The following is a 21,447-nucleotide window of genomic DNA, read 5'->3' on the forward strand; positions in this document are numbered from 1 at the left end:
CTTGTTACTGTTGAGTCATATAAACCAGACATAGGCTACGATCATTTTGTGTAGGGCGACTAGAACCTAATAACATAGTAGTTTTTCTTCTTAATTAAAGGTATAAGTACTTGCAATTAACATGGTAGGCTACAGATTAAACATATAAATGATTACCTCTGTGTGTTGCAGGGATCAAAACAACGGGCACAATGAAATCAATTATCGCACCACGTTTAAAAATATACGATATATTTTGTCCAAATGTCATCGAACTGATAATTTGTGCTCATTTTGCAATATTTCTGGATTTATTTTAGCTATGGAAGCATCATTTGCAGGTGAATATCGGTCTCTTTAGGTGCGCAGCAACCGCCCAAGGCCCACCACATTTTACCAACCGAACGTTGTTTTATTGGGCAGGAGGTTTGTGTGAACAGCCTTCCAACTCCAACTCCCTTTTTTTGGAAATGACAATGAATTGACAATATATGTTAAATTAAAAAGTATTTACCATTACAAATGTTTTGATAAAAAGTAGGAAAGAAGACAGAGTTGTGTTAAAATTGTTGTGTTAAAAAAGGTTTTACTCAGATAAAGGCTGATGTTAACATATCCACAAAGTGTTTTATGAATAGTGTCTTCGCTCGTTTGACGTATAAAGTTGTCTAAGGTAAATGGCACGATATTTTGGGAAAATCACAGTTGTAATTATTGGGCCATTTTAAGGTTCCATTATAAAACAATTAGGCAAGTGGGCAGGCAATGCTTCATTTATTGGTAACAATGGTTGCGGTTTGGCAGTGCTTTCACTAGAAATACATAAATAAACATTACATTAATGAAGTCTGTTGAAATGTGTTGAATAAGCACAACTCCTGCTCCACTAATTCAACAAAATAGCGAACGCGGTTTTTTTTTTTTAAATGAGTCAGCCACTTTCAGATCTTGTATAATGTTTATTTACTAAAATCAGCCTTTACAAGTTACTGAACACTTAGATAGAAGGATGTATGTACACAGTACAGATACAAAGATTATAAATAAATACCACATTTCCTGCTGCTCTTCAAGCGAGGCAGCAAGGCTTTATGAACTCTACACATTGTATTTACATTTACAGCAAAACACCTCGAAGAAAATCTATCATCACTCCCATATAGGCCACGTTGTGATAATAAAAAAATATCTAATACACATTGTTTTTCTAAAATATAATTTTGCTCCATGTTTTGAAAAAGACGTAGAAATGGTGACTGCTGTAAGGAAATACAAACATTCAACAGCAACTCTGGGAACCTGCAGTTGTACCAGAAATGTCAATCCTGATTGATAAGTAATACTTCAAGTGATACACTTAAGGCACTGACTCTGTTTAAGTACTTTTCTTTTGCTTTTAAACCTCCGCCTCAGCAGCCTTGCTTCTGGACACACTTTTACAAACTACTGTGGACTGGAAAGAGATATTTAAGGCATGTCGTTTAAAAACCTGACATTTACTTTTGGAGTCCTGCCTCAGTAATGTAGGCCTCCACAATCCACAGAACTGGCCTTAAAATGCGCACAACTAAACTCACTCAGTCCAATTACGCACACAATTAAATAGCAAAATGTGACCCAAATTATATTTTTTAAATTCTGGAGGTTAGAACATTTCTCTGAACCCCTATAAAAATAGTCCGAGGTGTAGAAAACGCATCATCCTTGTTCATAAGTGTATTGAAAGAAGAAACTTTCACTTTTTAAAACATAAACAGACAGTACTACTAAGATAAATAGTACATCCCATAAGTGACGGGTCCGCCGAACAGTCCTGGGATCGGCATGCTGGGCCTCGCGAAGGCGTTTGACGGACACCACGTTGGAGAGCCCATGTGCGCTCCGAGGGGGAGAGGCAGAGCGAAGGCGGGCAGCATGGGCTTGGAGGCCAGTTTATACTTTTCCAGCTCGGCCTCCTGCAGTCTCTTGGCTTTGGCCCTCCTGTTCTGAAACCAAATTTTGACCTGAGTCTCCGTCAGGTTGAGAGAGTTGGAGAACTCGGCTCTCTCGGCGATGGAGAGGTACTGCTTCTGGCGAAACTTGCGCTCCAGCGCCAGCAGCTGGGAGGTAGTGAAGGGAGTGCGAGGTTTCCTGTTGTTTTTGTGTTTCCTTAAAGGACACTGAGGTGGACTTGTGCTCCCTGTTGGAAAATGACAAAGAAATCGCTGCGGTGAGATTACATTGAAGCGTATGTTGATAAAGACAGCAAGTGAACAGGCAATATTCAATATCAAATGCAAACACACGATACAATACACAAACTTCCATCAGAATCAGAATCAGAATCAGAATACCTTTATTAGTCCCACAGAGGGGACATTTGCATTGTTACAGCAGGAAAGAGCCACAGAGAGCTTAATGTTACATATGTTAAAAAAAAGTACTAAGTTATGATACACAAACTTCCATAAGTAGGCTACTATTAAATATATTGTTGATGATGTTCAGTTGTGCTGGCATTCTTTATAATGCTGAAGCATCTTGAAGTTATTAGTATGCTTGCATATACCACCTGCATTTGTGGGTATATATCACATATAAAGATGCTTGCAAAAATAACCCAACAAACCAAATTGCTTCACATGCTCAGTGGCAACACTACCATCATGTATCTGCATTTCTTAAAACACAGAATGCAAGAAAGAATAAAGACATATACGCAGAGTCTTTAGAGCTGTGGGGCAAAGCTAATAGGACTGGTGCAACAAATCATTTTGTGTATCTGTTGTCTAAGCCTTTTCTCTGCAGCCTTTATTATTGACTGTATAACATGGATGTTTGTGGGAAAAGTAACCTTGCATTTCTCAAAGCAGCAGAGGGACGGACTTACGAGGCGGAGTAGAAAAGGAGGACGTCTGGTACCAAGTGCTCTGCTCTTTCTCACAAAACTGCGGGCTGTCCTCACTGGAATTGCTGGAAACACCCGGTGAGCCCTTCGCGGAAACCTTGCTTTCCGCGTAAAGAGTCCTTGGAGAGAACTGCACGCCTTGCCCAACCACGGGCTTCGGCAGGGCCTGAGCTAAGTCTGAGGGGGGATAAGAAGTCCGACAGGTGGTCTTCTTGGAAATCAGCGACTCTACGCTAAACGGGAGGCTGGTCCGCTGAGGTTTGTATCCTTTCTCAGTGGTCATGTCTTTGGGCTGGTTGTCCTCGCCCTCTGTATCCGTCTCCTCTTTCTGATGAAGTTGTTTGACGTCCTGGGACGGCGACCCCTGCACAGGATTCATCGTGACAGAAGGGGATGGGGCCATGCACCTCCGTGTGGCCCGTTCAGAGAAATGGAGTCGACGAGTGTACAGTGTCCAATATGCGTCTCCGCGCTGACAGCGGTGCCCAGTAGCTTTTACGCGCTGTACGGAGTCGTCTATAAAACGACAGGGGCTGTTCCCCCTTTCCACTCCCACCAATCAGCTAGTCCCTTTGGCCTTGTGACGTCTTGGAGTGCGGCTTTGATTGGCTAACTGCCTTCCAAGGGAACATCAAGAGGCCTTTGAAAGGAAGGAGAAGTTAATCATACAGACCCCATGCGGCGCGCGGCTATTGATGGCCCTCACAAAGTAGCTTAGACCAATTTTAGCGCAATTAACCAGTGGGGAGGACTCTCTTGACCATTTACATCCATTAGCCCGGCACACCATCGCTGCTATTCTTTGAATTATTCCACTACTGTAAAGCTGAGCAGGAACCAAAGAGTCACATGTCAATATCAAAGTGATAGTTGTATCAAAGGAGAAGGAAAAAATAAAAACATTAAGAGATCAAATAAAATCACACATAGGCTAATTACTATTCAAACAAGCTACGTAAAACATTAAAAAGACTGAAAAAAAAAAGATTAAACAATTTATCAGATAATCAAATCAAGAAAGAAAAGGTGCAAACCCACGATCGAAATTGATTAGGTGACTGTTGGTCACACAGCATTACAGCAATTTAAGGCCTGTCATGAGCTCTTCTCGCTGCACAATGGCCTCAGTTGAGAAGCAACAGGCGTTTTCTTTCTGCAGGTCATACTATTTAATAAGCCAGACAAGTTGTGTTTTGCAAGGCGCCAGGCTCGGCAGGATCAAAAAGGAAGATACCTCGGGGAGAAAAGGCAACGGTTAACTCCACTTAACCAATTGTCCTCCAAATATTTCATAGTCCACTGCATGGAGCTGCTGGGAGGAAGCAGGCGCTGACAGTTAACTGTTTCACGTCTAGTCCGAAACTGTCGAAGGTGGGATTTAATTCAGTTTGACAAGTTTAGTGAAATGTTCACAGCAGTGATGCAAAATCATCTCACTTCACCTCCTTGGACTTCAGAACAGGTTACAAATACATGTTGTACTGTCTTGAAAGATATTTAACCGAGTGAATTGTTAAGAAAACTATTTGATTTGCCATTGTTGTGCTCAGCAAAAAGTATTTGCAGGATAATATCTGCTTGAGTAACTACAGGTCACTTTCCTGATAAGTAGCCTACTGGTGATAATAAGTCAATTATGTCAGTACTCATTTTCTTTTGCTCAAGTTTAGGTAGGCTACAAATACGTAAGTATATAAGTACAAGTCATTCAAAACTTCACTTGAAAGTACCAATGTTAATCAGCAAAATGAACTTAAAATATATAAAGAAACAAAAGACATTTTGCTGAATAGTCCCATACAATTATTGAAAAAAAATGCCATGAACAAGGAGTTATACCTTGAATTAATTAATGTGACAATTACAACTTATTGACACATTTCCAGTATGTACACTGCTATAGTTAGTTAATGTGGAGCTAGCTACTTTATAAAATGTTCAGATGGATGAATTCAATTTGATAGGGGGATCAATTCAGATTCAAATGGACTAAAGTCAGCTTGTAAGGTATCGTAAAGTGGATGTATTTAGTTTTCTAGTTAGTTCTTTCTTGTGCCATAATGATTATTTCTCCTCAATATGATCCTTGTTTTGCAACTTGGGACATAAAGCTCCTTGTACTTTGTGATGTCCATCATCTATTAATCCCCTTTCAACAAAGGTCCAAGCTGATATCACATTAAATGTGTCAGCAGCACACTGCGGCCTCCTGGACATCATCAGTCCCAACATGAGACCTCACGAGAGTTCCACTCTCATCAACACTATCAAATATACGATTATAGAGGCTAAATGAGATGATGGATTGATCTGCGCCAGTGGTTAATCCGAGAACTTTAATTCATTAGTCCTTTTAATGCTTAATTGCTTAGTTGGATGAAACAATGAATTGTTATTTTATTAGATTTTCCTGTGTAGAAACCACAATCAGTTGCCTTTCCCAACGCTCTCATCTAAAATGACATTGTTGTACAATTAAACTGCATTCCCAATAACAGTTAGAGGGAAACATGTTTTCTCCCAGATGGCAGTCACAGTTTTAAACATGTGGTTAAGATTGTAAATTAAAACAAGAATACCAGTGTTCCCATGTGTGTTAATGCCATCAACTACATCCTCATCTAGACTTTGACTTGAAAAGTGTTTGTGATATGTCAAAAACATACATAAATCAAAAGACAAAAGGTTCCCCTCATGCAACTTTAAATTAGCTGCTGTTTCTCAAATAAATATAAAACAAGATTGTTTGATAGACAAAACGTTTTATTGAGAGAACTAATGTTCGGCGTCTTGAAAGCCTTCAAGTGCAAAGAACAGTTGAGCCATCGTCAGGTAAGAGCCATGACTGGTTGATGATTCAACTTGAGTAAATCCTGATGTTGAGTGCGCTCCTTCGTTTTCTTTTTGACAAAGCCGGCCCTCTGTCTCCTCGCTCACCGGGGCCTCTCGTAACCCAGCTGGTTTGGGTTTAAATCCCAGCGAACGTGTACCCTTCTCTCTATCTCACCTCCGTAGTGTTGTGAAAGAAGGGGATGAGAGTTGTCCCGTGGAGCACACAGACTCAAACAGAGATTCATCCGATACAGGTTCACCCAGAGATAAATCTACACATGAAGTATAGTTACCTCTCCTCCCCTGGTGTTTGCTCCAGTGTATTTAGCTTCGGGCCCCCTCTCCCCTACCTCAAAAGACATTTCTGTAACAGCATGCAGGCGAGTGAACTGTGTCAAAAGGTGTTAGTGAGTTTGAAAGCAGATCTGTCCCTCAAGGTCGGTGCAAGCTCGATGGGAAGCACTTTCCCTTTGGCTGGCATTAGAAATGAAAACTTTTTTACGTGTATGAAATGCTCGATGCTTAGATGGAACCACTCAGCCAGCTCGTAAAGAGCAAGGGCCAATTGGCTGAATGATAAGCTATGTGAGGAAACAATTCAACAAGATTATAACGTAATTCTCGCATTTGTTTTTCTCCAAAAAGATGATCCAGTGAGGACTTGAGGTGCAACAGCTGATGAAGTCAGACTTTGTGGGAGTCCAGGTGAGCTTGTGTCTGTCCTCCATCAACAATGTGTGAATTCCCTGCTGTAGCGAGGCTCTCTGACAAACAAACAGATCATTTAGAGGAGTGAGCGAGCTGTGGAACCCAATCCCTGTGAGATGTGTCGACAGTGACACAAAGACCTGTAGCTAAAGGCCTCCACGAGATGGACATTTTGCTGACATGACAGCGCGGAGTAGCCGGGGACAACTGAGCATCACCCTGACACGTCACTCTCACATTGCTCTCCCTTGTCTGTAAGAACAGGAACACCTCTGTGGGGAAGTGTAGTCTTAATTTCTGCGTGAAAACAAGAGGTAACTATTTATCTTTCTGTGTGTATTGGTTTAATTTCCTGCCTCTGTCGACACGTGTGCCTTCCTTACATACGGTAACCAGCATGGCGCTCTCCATTTAACAGCAGCTTAAATAGCTGCTCTGTGGGTTGCTCAGTGCTGTGGAAAAATATCTTGACCTTTCATTTGACTTAACAAGTTGATCCAATCCACATCAGAGCCGCTTCATTCCTGCACTTAAACGCTGGTTTGACATTTTCTGCCAAAGCCACTTCCTCTTGTGGCATCAGAGTGCCCCGTGTTTGAATGCAGGGTAATGAGGGAACTAGTTTTGCTGCACTGTAGCGAAGGATGCAAGCTGCCTTCATCATGGCTTCGTTTTTTGGACTGTAAAAAAGCAAACAGGGGATGGAGTGTCCTGCGGTGTTATAGCTGCTGTTTTTAACTCAAACCTAAACACAACAGAGTTTATTTCTTTCCACTGTGGTGGTGGTGGAAAATGCATTTTCAACTCAGGCTGAAATTTATGTTTTCTCATAAACTGACTACTTCTTGAGATACCATCTTGAACACTGTTTCCCACTCGAGCATCTTTAAAAGCAGATGTGTTTTTTTTGAGAGGGTTCCTCCTGAACTCTGCTGCCAATAGAGATTGTTGAGGAGAAAAACCACAAGAGGTGACAATGCAATTGGCAATTTTGTCTGGCTTGCCGTCGGCCATAGAAATCCACATTCTTGAGGAAAGTCTAGGGACAATGCGAGTGGGCGAGTTAGGTTGAGCACTTGGGACGAGGAACTTTGTGTGGCTGCTCTGTGGTCTCATTCACAACCCAAGAATTTCACCACAATCTCATATGCTCTTAGCAGCCAAAGTTGTGATGCAGTACATTTGAACAAAAAAAAAAAGCCAAGGCAGCAGCATCAATTTTCTCTTTCACTGCTGGCTTCAAATCCACGTGAGGTCAAAACCAGTAGCTATTGTATAAATTACACCCATTTGGTATATATTATAGAACATATTTTTATTTTGCACCTCATATATAAGTCAATAGCTGTTGTTTAGATTTGGTTGAGGAAAATGTTATCTTTGTGGAGACCAATCTATTTTCTTTCTATTCATTTACAGATTTTTCTAAAAAAATAAATAATCACAAACAATAAAGGGAGAAACTGCACTTTTCACAAGGTGAATACACAATATGTTATATGTATATATATAAATAAAATAGAAAATGTTTCTTTCCATGAGGCTAAATGTTAAAACAAAAAAATGTAAATGAAGAAAATGAGAAGGATGAAGGGGTTTCTTTTCAGTTAACAGGCCTTATAAATTATTGTTTAATTAAATGTAATGGTGAAAATCTCTGTAATGGTAACCGGTTAAACTTTTTTTTAGTGTCTAAATTGATGTTTCTTCACATTTTAAAATATTTAGTTCTCCTTATTTTTTTTTTTAACTCAACGGTACTTTTGAATCAGCTTAGGCCATAACTTCATTTTATATAGTTTTAATGACAACAAGAATCACCCCTAATTTCTTAATCTAACTCACCATAGAAATACTTTATATGTCTACAAAGCGTTGAAGTCAAAGTGGTTGAATGCAGCGCAGATCCAAATTGGCAATGCCTGTCTTATAGTAATAATGTTATTGCAGTCACCAAAGGTCAGAACAAATGTGTGTGTTTGAATATCCTGAGATTACAATTTCAAAGTCCTCCCCATGAGAAGTGGAACAATGGAGAGGGTGGGAAGTTTAAAAAGCGGGGTCTCTTTCAAATAAACAAGCATGGGTTGATCCTGAATAGGGCTGCTACCGAGCAGCCGGATTGGTTCTCAGAAGATCGAGAGTAGCAACTGTGCCGGCTCTCTTCTTCTTCCTCCTCCTCCTCCTCCTCCTCCTCCTCCTCCTCCTCCTCCTCCTCCTCCTCCTCCACCTCCTCCTCAACCCAGCTCCCAAACTAACTGATGATGTAAACACAAACAACCTGATAAAGCCTCACAACTATAATTTAGCCACATTTCTTTATCCCACCTTCTATCTCTTCTGTACTCCCCCTTTCTCTCCCGCTGAACAGAGCGTGAACGGGAAAGTAGATGGGGGGTAAGAGCTCCCCCTTTTTTGTGCTATTGCTTAATGAGCCTGAAAATACAATTGCACTGTTCTCACTGTGAAGGTAGCCTGCAGGCTAGTGTAAATTAGCTGTGCGAGGAAGCCCAGAGGGCTGATTCTTGCTGAGCGGTCAGAATAGAGAGATGTGGTGAGAGGGGAAAATCCTGTTAGGGCAGTGTGTGGAGGAATCACGGTGCGTTTGAGACCCGACTGGAGGGCCACTTGTTGGAGCGGCAAACCCCAGATCCAAGGTTGGATGAAACAATGAATTGTTATTTTATTAGATTTTCCTGTGTAGAAACCACAATCAGTTGCCTTTCCCAACTCTCTCATCTAAAATGACATTGTTGTACAATTAAACTGCATTCCCAATAACAGTTAGAGGGAAACATGTTTTCTCCCAGATGGCAGTCACAGTTTTAAAAGACAAAAGGTTCCCCTCATGCAACTTTAACTACGAATATTAGCTGCTGTTTCTCAAATAAATATAAAACAAGATTGTTTGATAGACAAAATGTTTTATTGAGAGAACTAATGGTCGGCGTCTTGAAAGCCTTCAAGTGCAAAGAACAGTTGAGCCATCGTCAGGTAAGAGCCATGACTTGTTGGAGCGGCAAACCCCAGATCCAAGGCAATCTCACTGCTGATGTGTGAGATTTATTGAGGCTGCACCACAGCCATGTGTATTGGCTTCCATTATGTGCAATGTCCGTTGTTTGTCCCATTTCAAACCCATAATTCCAGTTTGTTCCGCACAATGGGCTCTTTTGAACTGCTACTACAATCATCATTCAATTTAATTTTCTATTCTTCTTTGGATTCCAAAGCGAGAGGCGAGAGGCGAGAGGCGAGAGTCTCCCACATTGCATATGTCCTCTCATGAGCTCGGCGTGCTCTTTTGACCGCTCCGCTAGGCATCTGCTGCCCATGGCCTGCCCATATCTGCATTCTAATGCTCATATCCTGCTGGGATGTTAACTTTAGGCCCTCAGTAATTGATGGCTTCCACACTTCAGCTGAGACCCCCCCCTTTTCCTTCTCCCTGCCGATTGTTGGTATATCTCTGTGGTTTGGGGGTCTTTCAGTCAACCATTGTTCTTTTATGGAGGAATTATAATAGACTAAAGGAGAGGGAGCAAAGAGAAAGAGAGGAGGGGGGAGAGGAGTGGTGGGGATAAAAAGAGAGTCGCTGCTGATATTTAGTGAACTCCAAAGGGGGAGTTTTTTATTCTCATTCTGCAAGTTTGGCACATGCCTTCTGTTACTAAGTGGCAGTGCATTGAAAGAGTCCCTTGCATTCTGCGGCTCTGCTAGGTGCCTAGACTTACAACCCTGGCAGCTGTTGGGCCTTCTATGCAGCTATAGACTCCTCTCCACAGGTGAGCTCCCCTGCCAAACTCACAGTCTCCACTTCAGTCAATAGGGTCTTTTTCAAGTCTTTTATCAGCGGGGAGAGGTTGACTTTATGTATGCCACTCACAGAAACGCAACTCATGCCTCTTAAGATCGCAATTAATGTTATTCATTGTGTCACGGTTGTTTTAGCATCGTCCTCTCAAGCTCGGTGGGATGCAAGATGTTCATGTCTTTTGGAAGTTTGTGTACACAGACATATTTATAGTAAACAAACAAACACAGCATTGAAGGAATGCACTGTGTTTCTGTCTGTGGCACAGAGATTGAACCTTGTTCTCAAGCAATCAACCATAAACACATAGCAGTGACAATAATGTGGAGCACATTTGAAGAAGAATTAAAAACAAAACAGATTTCATATCTAATTTCTCTCAAATGTGCCATGATGTAATGTTGCATGCAGTGTGTGTTTATGTGATAAGCTATGCCAAAGTGGCCAGCGGTCGGGTTTGTGTTTCTATATGGCCACAATTACTCTAAAAGATCAGCTGGATTGGTAAACCGCTCTAAATGATGTTGTTGTTTTGGTTTGGGCAGGTTTCAGCACCTTTTTTCTTTTCATTTCAGTGGCAGAATATTCTGTTGTTTATTTTCTTCCTCTTCTTTTTTCTCTCTCTGTGATGCGAGCTGTTACATATTACTCCTGAGGTGTGGTGCCTCTTCCCTCAAAGGCCTCCACTGTTTCCCCCAAACTGCTGCCAAGCTGGGCTATCTTTTCATTTGGTTACTTAAGTGTAATTGCTCCCCTTTGAAGCCTCAGAGAGGCAAATCATTTGCTTTGGCCCCGGGGCAGTAATGGTCACTGAGCCAGCGACCCCCTCCCGGTCCGAGAGCGTCGGAGAGACCGCGAGAGGCCAGCTCCCATACGGAGAAGAAATAATACGGCCAGGGCCGCTCAATTTCACCTCCCTTTTCATCCCATTCTTTGAAAACTTTTTATTAACAACAGCTTTCTCTCTCATACCGGGGCGCCAGGAGAGGGGAGGAGAGGAGGCAGAGAGGTGGGAAGGGAGGGAGGGGGGGTGGTGGTGGCATGAGAGAGGATATCGGCAGCAGGGGAGGAGGGTGAGGGGTTCGCTGTCCCCCTGTAGATGTCTGCCGGATTCTCACACACTCACATGCACACACACACACACACACACACACACACACACACACACACACACACACACACACACACACACACACACACACACACACACACACACACACACACACACACACACACACACACACACACACACACACACACACACACACACACACACACACACACACACATCATCAATAGTGACAGGTCAAGGAGGCATTGAGAAAACAGCCTCCCGCCCTCCTCTCTCCCCCACGGTTCACACTGCTAAACAGGGACTCATGTTTCATATGCCACAGGCCTCAGTGCACACACACACACACCCACACACACACACACACACACACACACACACACACACACACACACACACACACACACACACACACACACACACACACACACACACACACACACACACACACACACACACACACACACACACACACACACACACACAAAGCTTGTCAGTGTGCCTCTATATGTGTTTGCAAATTTGAGTATGTAACTCTGCATTTATATTACCATAATGCTCCCATATACACATGTATCTGTATACCTGCCGACTAGAACATTTGAGAAAGTATTAGACTATACGCCTGAATGCCTTCTTTCAACCTATGACAGGCCGCGGAAATATACAGCAACATAGCACACAAAGACCCCATTTAATGCTCAAAATTACTCCACCACTTACTGTAATTGTCACTTTTCTGAGCACATTGACATTGTAATCTCATAATAAGGTAATGGGGGCTGAAACTGTGTACAGGAGTGCGATTAGAAGGGTGTAGCTCAGAAAAAAAGGGTTAAAATGTCGGGGGATAACATATTTTTGTCCACACAGAGAGGTTGCATATTCTAGTTATGTTTTTGGGTTGTATTGATGAAACTAACCGGGCAAACCAAATACTGATGCTGTTTTTTCTTCCTTGTCACTACGGCATGCTGTATGAACATTGCTGTTTTTGTCAAAGGCAGAAAACATCCGGCTTTAAAAATAATACTGTATTCAGATGCCGTAGCGTTAGAGAGAAATAGTGAAATAAACGTTTTGGAAGGAAGAAAATGATTGCTTCTAAATACCGTGAGTTATCTTCAAGACTCTGTGGAGCCAAATTGATGTGGACAGGCATCCATAAAAAGCCAACCTGGTTATGAATACTGCTTTTTACTTGTATCATTTTGACTTTGAGGTTTTTAGGAGAGAAGCATTCCCTGCAGTCAAGCCAGATGGTAACAATTCTTAGACATATTACGAGCTGCTCTGTGCCAAATAGCATACCTTAGGGCTATGTTTTCAGTGGGCTATAAAAGCCAATAATGTAATTTTGATCTATTTTATCAGATATCACCACAGCCCTGGCTACGTTTATATAAGACAAAGTTTAAAACAGGATAAGAATTCTCTCTGTTTTGCTTTTCACTGTATAAGTGCAAGAATTTCAATATCTGACCCGCTGCGTGGCTTTGCTTGTTTGACTTGTTGGACTGAAAGGCGGCTTAAGCCAAAACGCGGAGGTTAGCCTCTGTGTTGTCAGGCATATGGCCCTGGGTTTATGTGAAAATACACTTTTCGTAGGTGCGTGGTTGTCCACAAAATGACTTGTGCAGGCCAGCGCGGGGAGAAGAGGGGATCCTTTGTGGGAACACTTTAAAGGCCCGACCTTGACATCCCTTAATGTAACGATGACACAGTAGCAAAGTATCCCAGCGCTGCACCACACTCCCCAGTGGTCTGCCTTCAGCTCCATGACTCACCGCTGACCTTGCAACAACTTTCCAGCTCTCATCCAGACCCACTTAGGGAAATCTTGTGGGACAGTCGCACATTTCAGTATTCCATATGAGATGGTATATCTTTAAACACACCTGAAAACCAGGGTGAGCTTGAGCACAAACACACAAAACAACCGAGGCGAGGGATTGTATCCCAGCTGCAGGTATTTCTCCCCCATAATGTCTACAGAATGTAAATGCCCCAGAGAAAAACCACAACAAGGTAGGACGGTCGAGGACATTAGCTCACGTTTTCCATTGTGAAGCTTGTTGTTTTCTTCTCGTCTGATCACATGCACAACTGGAGGCCTGCTGTGTGGAATTACTCGCGCTAATGGTGCTACACACTTTTGTTGCAGGAAATCGGACAGTCGCACTGTAACTGCTAAAACGGTGATTAAAAAACCTAAATTGCAACATGATGTTGGGCAATTTAGCAGTAAGAGGGGGGTAAAAGTGCTCAGAATGAAGTGAATGGGATTATCGACCGGTTATGGGATGTGTAAACTTCTCTCGCATGCAGGCATTGCTTCATCTGTTGGATTTCTACGGAAAAATAAGACTTTAAAATAACTTTTCCAAATCTAAAGCGGCTAGTAAAGTCTAATTAAAGATTGCAATATAAACTCTGTAATTTGCTTGTCTGTGGGGGCATTAAGTGTCCTTCTGGCTTGGTTTAATGGGATACAAACTGCAGTTAATGAGACAAATAGTTAGCTGTATGCCTGGCTGACTGTTGGCTATGGACGCTGTGAAGACTAAACAACTCAATTGGAGATTTCTTTGTACTCTGTAGGTGAGAACAACTGGGAGAATGAGTGTGTTTTAGATTATTTGTTTAATGATGATTAAAGGTGGAGTATGAATACCTAAGTCATGATGAAGAAGGGATGATTGGAGAAAAGAGTCAATGTTGCATCACTTAGGTGCCACTGAGAACAGGGAAAAACAGTTTGTGATCAAATAGCTGCACGCAGCAGCTTTTAATCATATCTGACCTTTTTTAAAACGTGGTCTTGATTTAACATCAGAGGGAGAAAAGTACAGTGTACGTTATTCTGAGGTTTTATCTCCTTATAGTCATATCCCCTTCTTGCTTGTGGTGCTTGTTAAAAGCCATTGTCGATAACAAACACAATTTTCCCGAGTTAAAATGAGTACGACAGGGGAGCCATATTTAGTAGTTTGCACAAAACTGTCTTTGTCTCTCATCTCCAGCGAGCAGCTACAAAGCCGCGCTTCCCCGACGACTGAAGTCTGAGTTAACTAAACATTTTTTTCTCTTTATCCCCTTTTCTCTCTGTGAATTTGTGGTCGTGTGCAATCCTTTAACGAGCTCCATCTTTGACCTGGGTTGTATGTTTCCAGAGATGTCATGTCTTGTAAGTCAAGGAAAGACTTTAATGTCCACATGATTTAACATTAAAGGGAGGGATTCCGAAAACGGGGCTCGGTGCCAGAGAGGTAATAATATCCCTGTAAATGAGAAATTGTAAATGCTAAATACATCCCACAGATCCTGGGAGTAAACTTGGGCATAGCTGTGCATTGGAATACGAAAGCTGAGATTGACCGCATCAACAAGCCTTCTTTTTCTGAGTTTCTTTCTGTTGAATTGAAACTTTTATACATGCATGCAAACATATATGAAGATGTTATTGGAGGGATTTAACCAACTCTTCCCAAAATTAAAGCAGAGAGGCTGCTTTTTGTTTACATGATACACAAATCAAGATTTATCATTTTCCTTATGCAGCTCAGCTATTTTTTTTACTGTAAATTTGTTCTGCGTGTCTTCTGTTAAAACACATGACTTATGTCTTTATTCTTAACTTCAGATCATAAGGATGAAAAGAAAGAGAAGAGATGGAAAAAAAACAGAAGGACTTTGGCTTGTGACTCTAAGTGACATGCTTTCCACGGCATTGTTTGAGGTTTTTGCAGGCCAGTAATCACATTTGAGAAGGTTTGGAAACCTATCGTCATGGTGCGCTCTCCAAGACAGAATGATGTTCGTTAAAAATAAAGAAAAATACATTCACCATGCTGTTCTGAACTATGACTTTTTCAAAAAGAAATATGCCCCACAAAAAGCAATTTCCATGCACCATGAAAAAAGTTTCTATTACAAATACAGTTGTTATGTCCTTAAATCTGTTTGTTTTGTCATATTGCTCCAGGGTTGTTTCTTTTCAAGGAAACGTTGCTTCAATTAAGAGTGATGGAACCCATGTGTCCCTTATCAGGGGCCAACATCTTCTACTGTTGGCCTTTTTGAAACGACACTGGCTCCATGAGATAATTGAGCTTTAAAGGGTGATTCTCCCGGGGTGCCGCTGCTTGGGCCTGTCGGCGTGGATCAGCTGACGCCCGGCGTGTCTATAGAGTTGTTATAAGTGATTATAAGTGGTTGTGCATGTAGTCGTAGCCGCGAGGATGATAGTGAAGTGATCCCAGGAACCAACTCTGTTTTGTTTGAGGCCCCTGGCACACAGACAGACATGAAGCCATCCTGCGTGTGACTGAATATGATCACATTATATGGATCATCTTTGAAGTTTTATGCTTTTTGCAAAATGGATGATTGGGAAAAGGATTCTTTTATTTTTAACAAAATGTGGCCACATCATTTTAAATGTGTACATGTACGCATGTGTCTTTATTTGCAGGACACACACACACACACACACACACACACACACACACACACACACACACACACACACACACACACACACACACACACACACACACACACACACACACACACACACACACACACACACACACGTCACTTATGACTCAGCTGCTGCTCTTCAAAAGTATCCTCTCCGCTGACATCCCACAATGGATCAGTGTTTACTGTTATGCTCTGTTTGCGTCACGTCAGAAAAACAACAATTTGCAGCCCGTTCGTGAACAAAAGCCCTCATAATAAAAGCTTGTGACAGGGAGCACTTTTGTTTTAAAAGATAAAAGTTTATCCTCCTCGAGGTTAGGTTTGCTCTGAGGCAGAATGGAAAATTGATTCCCTGCAATCATCTCCCGTCGTCTTTTGTCTACTCTCCGCACCACATTGGCCCACACTCCAATCATCCCTGAGCTCTGACTGCTCCTTTGAACAGATGCACTTGTTTTTACCCGTTTTGATTTTGTTTATTTCTTTATACGTTGTGTTTATGTTTTTGCATACGCATTCCTGTGACTTAAAAGCAAGAAAATTAGGAACTCAATCACTGCATTGCACCGAATGACCGGCACATACTTTGGCTTTTTTTTAAAAAGTAATTTCAGCTAACTATGGGGATCTCCTAAAGCGCTCTCTTTACAGCACTGTACGTAGAATAAGTATGTACACCGGCAGGAGTGAGGAGCTGCCGGGGGCTCAGAATAACTGCATGAGCCGTCAACAGGAAGGGCTTCATGACTGCAGGCCAAGAGCTTTAATTGGCTGTCTGCAGGAATTTCTGCTGTGGCAAACTAATTGACCCACGAGTCCCTGGTGCTTTATCAACACGGGGAAATGCCACTGGGCCGATAACCAGCCAGCCTTGTAAACCAATCTATAACCAATGGCCAATTTGAAACACGTGTTATTGCCTATTTTACGAGAGGTCCCCTCTCCTACCTGACCAAGATGTTTGAAAGGACTTTTTCAGGTTTAGACAGCAACTTGTGTGATTTACAGTTTGAAAATGAAAGCAACAGTTTTGTTTTTTAGTGTGTCTCAAAGATATACCTTGAAAATAATTAGTGGCATTCACTTTTTACTTTAAAGGAAATGCTGAAAGTTGAATGACATTAACAAAACTCGACAAAGAGCAACTTATGTGGAATAAAGACACAACACAATAAGTTGACAGACACTGTAAATAACCTCTGCGTCCGCCGATCCATGTTGCCTTTGCGTCAGTAGCGACACATTAGCCCTGCACATGCTGTTAACATGACGTGATGAAAAGCCACAACTGAAGAGACCGGTGCGCTCTCACAGACCTGGTATTCACTTACCCAATTGACTCAAAAAATTATGCTATAAAATCTCTGAGTGACTGTGACAGGTCTTGATCAAAACCAGCTGCCAATTAACTTAATGACTGAATCTATCACATTCAATTACAGCGAGACTCTGTGCTGTCAATCCAGCCCTCGGCCCGCTCGTTAAACAAAAACACAGACGGGGAACGATCACTTTAGGAGGCATGTCTCTGTCTCTGTGATCCTTATCTGACGGGCCCTGCGTCGTATTTGAAGCAGTCGGCCCTGACAGGTCCCACGGATAAACTGCTGTATGAAAGGGGTCACCCCGACCTCTGGAGTCCATCGTCAGCTTTCTGTCTTGCACAACTGACAAATGGTTTCAAACAGCGCTCGGGAAGCTACAAAGAGGCATTCCCTGACGTCTGTAGAGAGAACAAGGGAAAAGTAGAGAGAAACAGAGAGAAGGAGAAAAAAGTGAGATAGAAGAAAGAGATTTAAGTGAGATAAATGAACCAAAACAAAACAAAGAATGAGCACCACTTTCCCTCAATTGCCTCCTTACTTTGGCAAAGGGCCTACTGTAATCCCCCAGAGGAGCGGCTATCTGGAAGGGGTTTGCTCCATGGTCAGTGTCTTTAACCCCAGATGATAACACTTAGCCCGGCCATAAAGCATAGGCCCCTTTAACTGATCCATTAGCGTCCGATCCCTGAGAGTGGACCCGCTGGTGTCCACTGAAACTTACCAGGAAGCCTTGAAGGAAAACAGCATGGCAGACACTGAGATCAAAGACAACCCCCCCCCCCCCCCATCCAGCTTTCTGCCTCTCTATCTCTTTCTGTTCCTCTGTCTGTATCTAAGAGTACGCCTACACTTTAAGTTTGAAAGTTTCTCTTTTTCTCTCTGCTTTTGCCCTCCATACAAAGTCCATGCTTTCAATCAATATTTAAATTGGCAAACAGTGATTTAATACATACCTTCAGGGGATAGATAGAAAACACAAGTAGGGTTGGCGGTGTCAAATTGGTGTTGTACTTCCACTCAATGACAACAAATGAAAACTACTAATTCAATTGTCAAAAATATACAAATTAGGACAACTAATGTTGGAACTAGACTGTGGGTGATTTGAAGACTTAAAGACAGTTCAATAGTCTGTGGTTCTGTGGTTTGTCGTGTGAGGTACTCGTGAATACGACTTTAAGATGCCATTTCCTGCTCTATCTTGCTGATACTGCGCCTCCTCTTTGCCTAACCCTCTATTTAACTCTATCTCTGTTTTCTCCTTGAACTCCCCCCTCAGCAGCCATCCCTCCCTCTCTCCTATCAGCATCCTATTTACCTCCTCTTCTCTCTCTCTTCCTCCTCTTTCTTTATCATCAAAACCTCTTCCTCTCCCTCCCTCTGTCTACTCCCGACATCCCCATGTGCTCCGTCTCCCTCCTCCCAGTCTTTACTACCATCATCCCATGCCTTCCTCCCCTGATGTTTTCAATTTGGCGGCACTATGAACCAGTTCAGATTGTAACGCTATCAATTAGTCAGCGACTCCAGCACATTTATTCAATGGGGCCGGTAGTGAGCTTTGGTGATTTACAGGCTGCGAGGGAGATGTAAGGGAGGGATGTGCAGACATGGGGCTGATATGGGTTTTTGAGGTCTGTGGGAACAGAGCCTGTGTACCGTGTACCTCAAGGATTTGGTCCTGCGGTTTAAGGTCCCTGTAGTAATGTGGTGAAAGCTCCATAAGATGAAAACGTTTGCAGAGGAAGAGAAGAAATGCAAAGGAAAGAGAAAATGTTAAACATTTTCTGAAAGGCTAAAAGCCTCTTTTCATGTGTATTATATTTCAACCACATATTCTTTTGTGCAGGAGCCACATTCTTGTGATATGCTATGGAAATGCTTCAAAATAAAAAACAGAAGGTATACATAGTGTATGTTGATTTTGGCTTTGGATTTCAAAGAAGAAATGCGACTTAAATCACCACGACACTGTTAAAAACTGCTGAGAATTATATAACTTGTCTGTTTGGTAATTTTTTCCCAAAAGGACCAAATGGAGATGATGTGATGTAAAATGGAGATATGATGCTTTGATGTTGTAACTCACCGTTTTTGCACCGACAATTGTTAAGGCGGATATCCATTATTGAAGAGGAGAAGTTACATGACAAATGTACTTATTCAAATTACAACCTGATTTTTTTCTGAACATAACCAAGTAGCATTGCTTTGATGCTAATGTCTATCTTACGTTCGGCAAACTAAAACATACATGGCTAACTTTGGAAATATTCATCACAGTTTTTGTCATTGTCCCCATGATGCGGTAAATACAATCTTATCATAACTGATGGCGAAATCTATGAAAATAATATCCAAGTTGTATTAAATACGATTTATCCTTAAAGGTCACCTATCATGCTACTTTTAGGCAATAGCATAGGTCTCAGATATATAAAAATATATAAAAAACATGTCTATGAAGTGTTTTGCTCAAAATACCAAACAGATCACCCATTCTAGCCATGCCTCATATCCCTCTATTTCACTTCCTGTGACAAAAGTAACCGTTCCAGCTTTGTTACCAAAGTGCTGATTCGGGGAATAAAAGGTTTAAAAAAAAGAAAAAAGAAAAGAAAAAGAGGGGGCGGAGCTTATGCCTGCTCATGCGGGACCCGGCAGATACTTTCTAAACGCTGCAGTGATGAAACGCCATATCATGTTCAAAACCACATCAAGGATTATATTTGAAACAGTATGGAGCTCAACTGTTTTTCTCGGGTTTACCACAAGGTGAGTTCCTTTTTATAACCTGCTTCTTTACACATACTCTCTCCAGTGCAGGTTAGCTCTGAGTGTTAGCGATGCTTGCTAATGTAAACAAAGACCATATTACTTCCAAAACATATCGGGCATTGTTTCTGATAGCAACGTTTCTGATAGGGCCGTGGGTCCACCATCCGATGTGACGTAATTTACGTCATATCGGATGGCAAATCTGGATCAGCTCCGTTGTATCCCCGTTTTTAGAGATTTGCGCACGGAGGAAAAGAGAGAGGGTTTTATTTTCTGACACTTTGTGAGTTCCCTGACACACCGGGGACACATATTTATGTATAAAAGACATAAAAAAGTGCATTTTGCATGATAGGTCCCCTTTAAATTGTATCATCTTTTTAAACTTTCTTACAAAGGACTTCTCAAAACACAGTCAGTATCAGTATGTGGTATGTATTCGGGACAGTAGTGTGTGTGTGTGTGTGTGTGTGTGTGTGTGTGTGTGTGTGTGTGTGTGTGTGTGTGTGTGTGTGTGTGTGTGTGTGTGTGTGTGTGTGTGTGTGTGTGTGAAATCGAGCAGGGGACCAGCCTGTTATGGGAGAACCAGAGATGGGTTTGTTGGCTTGTCGGCACACACAGCCAATGGCCTGTCGCCTGTCACCGAGCCCCCGCCGTGTCTCTCAGTGTCTTCCTCTTAATTACCCATCATTCCTCTCGCGGTAAGGCCCCTCACAAATTACAGCGCATTGTCCCCCACCGATCGGCCTGTCATCACCCGGCTCCATGTTTCAGAGCACGGCTCATTGTGAACGGAGAGTAGAGCTGGGGGGGGTGCAACGGGAGGGACACACGCACGCATGCATGCACACACACACTTCCCTTAATGTGTATCTGCCCACCTTGATATACACACACACACACACACACACACACACACACACACACACACACACACACACACACACACACACACACACACACACACACACACACACACACACACACACACACACACACACACACACACACACACACACACACACACACACACACACACACACACACAGGCCAGGCCCATTAGCTCTGGTGCCAGCTGACTCTGTGACCCAGACGGTTTTCTGCCATGTCAGCAGGGCCCAATGACAGTGCTATGGTAGTAATACCCCCACACACACAAGTACACAAGTGCTGGACCGAATGTCACTTTGGAGAATTAGACATCTTCTCTGTTGTTGAACAGCTGAATGTCCCCCCCCCCCGCTGCACCAAACCTGTTCTGTGTTTGCAGCTATACACTTATCAACAGGATAAAACATGTGTGCATGCAGGTGTAATATTTCAGATGACAACAAAACTGATTCAGCAAGACTCCCCCAGTCTGATTTTTATGTCAAAGGGATAAAGCTGGATATTTTTCTTACTGTCAAAAATTTCAAATCCAACATATTTCCCAGCCTCTGCAGTTTGTCTGCAGATCTCAGCGCAATTAGGAGATGTAAATTGTTAACAGCAGGTCAGAAATATACTTTATTTTTTTCCCCTTAAACAGCTGGTCATTGTATTTACTTAAGAAGGAGAAATCTCT

At 42.2% G+C, this 21,447-nt stretch overlaps 1 protein-coding gene across 1 annotated transcript; it reads right to left on the bottom strand.

The window, feature by feature from the left end:
* Nucleotides 1-1,745: 1,745 nt before the first annotated feature.
* Nucleotides 1,746-3,269, bottom strand: LOC117474768 (homeobox protein MSH-C-like). The gene is made up of 2 exons (XM_034120773.1): nucleotides 2,849-3,269; nucleotides 1,746-2,158 (listed from the first exon to the last, which is right to left on the bottom strand). Exons 1-2 carry the CDS (start codon nucleotides 3,267-3,269, stop codon nucleotides 1,746-1,748), a joined length of 834 nt encoding a protein of 277 aa, XP_033976664.1.
* Between the last annotated feature and the right edge of the window lie 18,178 nt (nucleotides 3,270-21,447).

The sequence above is a fragment of the Trematomus bernacchii genome, unplaced genomic scaffold (assembly GCF_902827165.1).
Source record: "Trematomus bernacchii unplaced genomic scaffold, fTreBer1.1, whole genome shotgun sequence".
Taxonomy (NCBI): Eukaryota; Metazoa; Chordata; class Actinopteri; order Perciformes; family Nototheniidae; genus Trematomus; species Trematomus bernacchii.